Source organism: Scyliorhinus torazame, chromosome 16 (assembly GCF_047496885.1).
Source record: "Scyliorhinus torazame isolate Kashiwa2021f chromosome 16, sScyTor2.1, whole genome shotgun sequence".
In the NCBI taxonomy this organism is placed as follows: Eukaryota; Metazoa; Chordata; class Chondrichthyes; order Carcharhiniformes; family Scyliorhinidae; genus Scyliorhinus; species Scyliorhinus torazame.
This window is the reverse complement of record NC_092722.1, coordinates 190014770-190019911: the sequence shown is the minus strand read 5'-3', so window position 1 is coordinate 190019911 and position 5142 is coordinate 190014770. Positions and strand designations below refer to the sequence as shown.

At 48.6% G+C, this 5142-nt stretch overlaps 1 protein-coding gene across 1 annotated transcript; it reads right to left on the bottom strand.

The window, feature by feature from the left end:
• Nucleotides 1-3182: 3182 nt before the first annotated feature.
• avpi1 (arginine vasopressin induced 1) lies at nucleotides 3183-4242 on the bottom strand. The gene is made up of 2 exons (XM_072479646.1): nucleotides 3814-4242; nucleotides 3183-3615 (listed from the first exon to the last, which is right to left on the bottom strand). The coding sequence occupies exons 1-2, from the start codon at nucleotides 4170-4172 to the stop codon at nucleotides 3495-3497; spliced, it is 480 nt and encodes a 159-aa protein (XP_072335747.1). The 5' UTR covers nucleotides 4173-4242; the 3' UTR covers nucleotides 3183-3494.
• Between the last annotated feature and the right edge of the window lie 900 nt (nucleotides 4243-5142).

Genomic DNA, 5142 nt, shown 5'->3' with positions numbered 1-5142 from the left:
GGAAGCTTGTTATACGTGAATTGTGTATAGTGCTTCTGCATCAAACAGTGTACGCGTGAAAAAAGCTTCAGCGACTGTTACATATTCTCTGCAGCAAAAAAAAAGTCCATTCAGCCCAATTGGTCCATGTTGACATTTCACTGCACATGCACCTCCCGCATGTGTTTATCCAGCCTTCCTTTAAATCCATACAATCTCTGCAGTGCAGAAGGAGGCCATTCGGCCCATCACACCTGCACCGACCCTCCAGAAGACCACCCTACCTAGGACCACACCTCTGCCCTATCCCTGTAACCCTGCGCCAATTCACCCCACCTGCACAGCTTTGGACTGTGGGAAGAAACTGGAGCACCCGGAGGAAACCCAAGCAGACACGGGGAGAAAGTGCAAACTCCACGGGACCCTGGTGCTGTGGGGCAGCAGTGCTAACCACTGTACCACGGTGCTTGCCAAAAATGCAACTATGCTTTTCACTTGAACTGCTCCTCGTGATGGGACATGCCTCATTCTCATCACTCTTTCAGTCAAGAAATATCCCTTTGGATTTATTAGTCACTGGACCTAAAGCACCTGAGAATATCGTGAGGCTGTGAAATGTGTTGTAGAAATGCAGGTTCTTACTTCTTCTTTCTTTAAACTGTCTCGTAGAACATCCCCTGGATACAGACCTCAGCTCCCACCACAGTACCCCCAATAATGTTTTAGCCCAGTAATATTCCTGTACCAGCCATCCTTATAGAGGTGAGACTGTCAATTTAAAGCTCATTCATTCATTCTAATCCATGTTCACAGGTCAAAGAATTTACAGTGCAGGAGACCATTCAGCCCATCGAGTCTGCACCGGCCCTTGGAAAGAGCACCCTACTTAAGCCCACGCCTCAACCCCATCCCTGTAACCCAGTAACCCCACCTAACCTTTTGGACACGAAGGGGAAATTTATCATGGCCAATCCACCTAACCTGCACATCTTTGGACAGTGGGAGGAAACTGGAGCACCCGGAGGAAACCCACGCAGACACGGGGAGGATGTGCAGACTCTGCAGGCAGTGACCTCAGGCCGGATTTGAACCCGGGTCCCTGAAGCAGTGAGGCAGCAGAGCTAGCCTCTGTACCACCGGGTGCACACACCCAAATTTATAATGTTCAAATATAGTCTGGGAGCGATTATAATCCACTCGCGGGAGTAGGTTGACAATGTGCAAACTAGAGTTTTGCTCTAAACTTTAGGACTGGTCAGCAGACCGAAACTTTCAACCCATCAATGTGAGCTGACATTCTCAGCTCATGACGATTAAAGTTTAGAACAATAATGCAGTGGTCCATAAAGAATAGGGGTCCCTAGGGTGGCACATGGCACAGTGGTTAGCACTGGGACTATGGCACTGAGGACCTGCGTTCTCAGGTCACTGTCTGTTTGGAGTTTGCACAGTCTCCCCATGTCTGCATGGCTCTCACCCCCACAACCCAAAGATGTGCAGGTTAGGTGGATTGGCCGCGCTAAATTGCCCCTCAATTGGAAAAAAAAAAGAATTGGGTACTCTAAATTTATTAAAAAAGAATAGGGGGTCCCTGCTCCAAACAATTTCCAATGTAATGTAGCAAAAATTTAATGTAGCAAAAGTCCCAAAGTGTTTCACGGATAACTTGTCAAAAAATAAATTGACCTCAGATAACATAGGGAGACCTTAGAAAAGATGACCTAACGTTTGGTCAAAGTGTTAGATTTTTAAAGGAGAGCGACAAGAGTTTAGGGAGGCAACTTCAAAGCTTCGGATGTTGGAAGCTGAAAGTCCGCCAATGATGGAGCAATTAAAATTGGGTGTGCGCGCAAAAGGCCAAAATTAAATGAGTGCAGAGATCTGAGGTTTGTGGGGGCCAGAGATTACAGAGCGAGGGAGGGGTGTGGCCATCGAAGGATGTGTCAACAAGGGTAACAATTTTAGAATTGAAAGGTTGCCAGATTGGGAGCCAATGTAGGTCAATTAGATGGGTAAACGTGACATGTTGTTGTGGTAACTGAACAGATGTAAGGTTTTGTGCTGATTTTGCCCGATGGTATTATAGTGAATCAAAATCCTGGCCTACTGAACCCACTATTCGGCCCTTCGAGCCTGCTCCACCATTCATTATGATCATCCGACTCAATAGCCTGATCCCGGCTTCCTCCCAATATCCTTTGATCCCCTTCACCCCAAGTGCTATATCCAATTGCTTTGTGGTATAATAATCTTTATTGTCACAAGTGGGCTTACATTAACACTGCAATGAAGTTACTGTGAAAGTCCCTATTTGCCATATTCCGGAGCCTGTTCGGGTACAGAGGGAGAATCCAGCATGTCCAATTCACCTAACAAGCACGTCTTTCGGGACTTGTGGGAGGGAACCGGAGCACCCGGAGGAAACCCACGCAGTCACAGGGAGAATGTGAAGACTCCGCACAGACAGTGACCAAAGCCGGGACTCAAACCTGGGAGCCTGGTGCTGTGAAGCAACAGTGCTACCCACTGTGCCACCCATATCTCTCCACCCTCATAGAATCCGGACTCTGCACATGCCCCTCCACTCCACCAGCGATCCTAGTGGAGTCAGGATAGTCATTCTATCTGGGAAAGCTTACTTACAACTCAGTCCTCCTATCCATCAAACATCACAAGGAGAGACGTTTGGTCAAAGTGCTCGGTTTTATTGCTTACCTGGTGTGGCCTACATGTGACCGATTGGCAACACATGTTTGCCTTGCCCACAACACTCACATCCATTGTCCCAAGAGGCTTAGTGAGACCCTTCCTCAACCAGTCTGAACTCTCCCAAAGGCTAGGGGCAGAGATGTGAATTTTTTGCTCAATAGAATCAGACATAGCCAGAACATAAAATGGAAATGTCCATCTATTAATATTAAATTGGCAACAAAAACAACCACAATTTGATGTGAAAGATGTACCCAGCTTGTCTTCCCCAACCCCCACAACTCTCCTTTGCTCCTGGGAGGGGGGGGGAATCAGTGGAAGGTCATTTTACCCTCTTGAGTGTGTGGGGGATCAGCTGAAAATGGAAACTTCCCAAATTTGATCACCCAACGGCCAGCTTGAAAGGCAAAACTACAGAAAACTCCTCTTGTGGTGGGTGCAGACTTCACCCCCAAATCTCATCGACAACAAAAGCAAAACGCCGCAAAACACCATTGGAAGTTTTTATGACAAATTTATTGAAATGTAGCAGACGTGTAACGGAATGAAATCGGTCATCCAAAAAGAGAGACTTCTTGTTTTTTTAGTGTTGAGAATTTTAAATAAAAAAATCATTAAAAAAAAAAAATCACAAAAGCAGAACAGTCAAGACAGACAAAAAACGTCTGGAAATAGATTAATAGAAATGTAGACGATTGATCTCCCCAGCAAGTTGCAGTTTCTCTTTTTATTGTGTTGTTTGGTGCAAATGAAAGACGGGTGGGATTTTTATAGCAGCCTCTCCCGGCATCAAACAATCCCCTGTTTTAGAGCAGTTTTCTGAAGGATCTCTTTGCACTCAGTCTTTTTCTCTTAATCTTGCTCCTTTGCGATCGTTCCAGGCTGGCGTTAGATTCGAACTCAGACCCTTTCCCTCCATCCTTGATACTGGGAGACATGATGAGAATTTTATAGATAATAAAACTTTGCAGAAACAACAAACACACAGTGTTACAATGAAGCCAATAGTTTCAAAGCGATGCAACTGCGTCGAGGGGGGAGAACATTGAGGTAGCTGGTTTTTTAAAAATACAAAAGCACAGGTTTTCCCCCAGTTCTTTTCTTAAAAATAGTGCAAATAATTACCGCAGTCTGTTAAAGGCTTTCATCCACATCAGCCCCAAGAATTCAGCTCCAGTTTTATTGTGCTGGAAGAAGAGCTGGGTCTTCCGGGACTTGAGCTCCATCAGAGCCTGTGCAATGTCCTGCTCGCCCTGCTTCTCCCAGATGATCCTCGCCCGCTCCTCGGCGTTCTCGTCGCCGCTGTTCCTGAACAGCGCCTGCATCTGTCCCAGCGCCACGTCCTGGAAGATGTTGGCCGAGGCTTGCTTGCGGGACTTGCGCACCCACCTGCTGCCGAACCAGGCCGGGCAGACGGGGCAGGGGGCCGAGTAGGGCTCCACCCTGCAGGCGCTGAGCGCCAGCTGGTCCCCTCCGGTCAGCATTGCCAGCTCCCGGCCTCTGCTCCGCGCCCGCGGTGCGCTCCTCTCCGCTCTGCTCCGGCTCAGAGCTACTCTCCCACCTTTTATACCTGACGAGCCCGGGTCGGGGTGGGGGGGGGGGGGGGCTATCACTCAGAGTGATTGACCCGCGGCCCCGCCAATCAGCCGGCGCCCCCATTGTCTCCCCTCCGTGATCGATGGCGCCGTCAGCCAATGGCAGCGCGGATGGGCCTGTCAATCACCCAGAGCTGAGGGGCGGAGAGGGGAGGATGGTGCAACCCAATGTAACGGATCAGCCTTGTTTGTTGGCACAGCCACACGGGGAAAGCCTGTCTGGTTTGAGCTGGATCTCGTAGGGACGACTTGCAATGGGCAATTGCTGCTGGGTGGAATTTACAACTCGCATTTTATTAGCTTCCAAACAGCAGTTTTGTTTTTCAGTCCCTTCCACAGGTCATTGTTCTTGTTTTTTTGTGTAAGAAATCCCTGACTCGACTTTTTAGTTTGGTTTTTTAAGTCAGTGCCTTTTGCATTGATTCCCCAGTAGTTTACAGTTCCGCCGGTTAAACCCAGAGACTTGTCCCCCTTCAAGTGTGACACCCTGTGGGTGAGCTGAGCCACTGGGCTGAGGGTTCAGAGGTAAGGTTTGGGGAGGTGTGAGGGTTGGATGAGGCGAAGAAGGGTGTTGGACCGCACAGAAGGAGGACACAGGCTTTCATTTTGTGCCCACAAGGTTCCAGCAGGACCACGCCTTTCAACCCCACAAAGAACACTGCGTGCTCCAATTCTGGCCCCATTAATCATCTCCCATTCTCCTTGTGCAGTGGTTGCTTCAGCTGCCTGGACTTTAAACTCTGGAATTCCATCCCTAAACCTCTCTGCCTTTCTTAGCTCATTTAGGGGGCTGCTTAAAACGTACCGCTTTGTCCAAGTGTTGGGCCACCTGTCCGAGTACCCCCTTCTTCAGTACAGT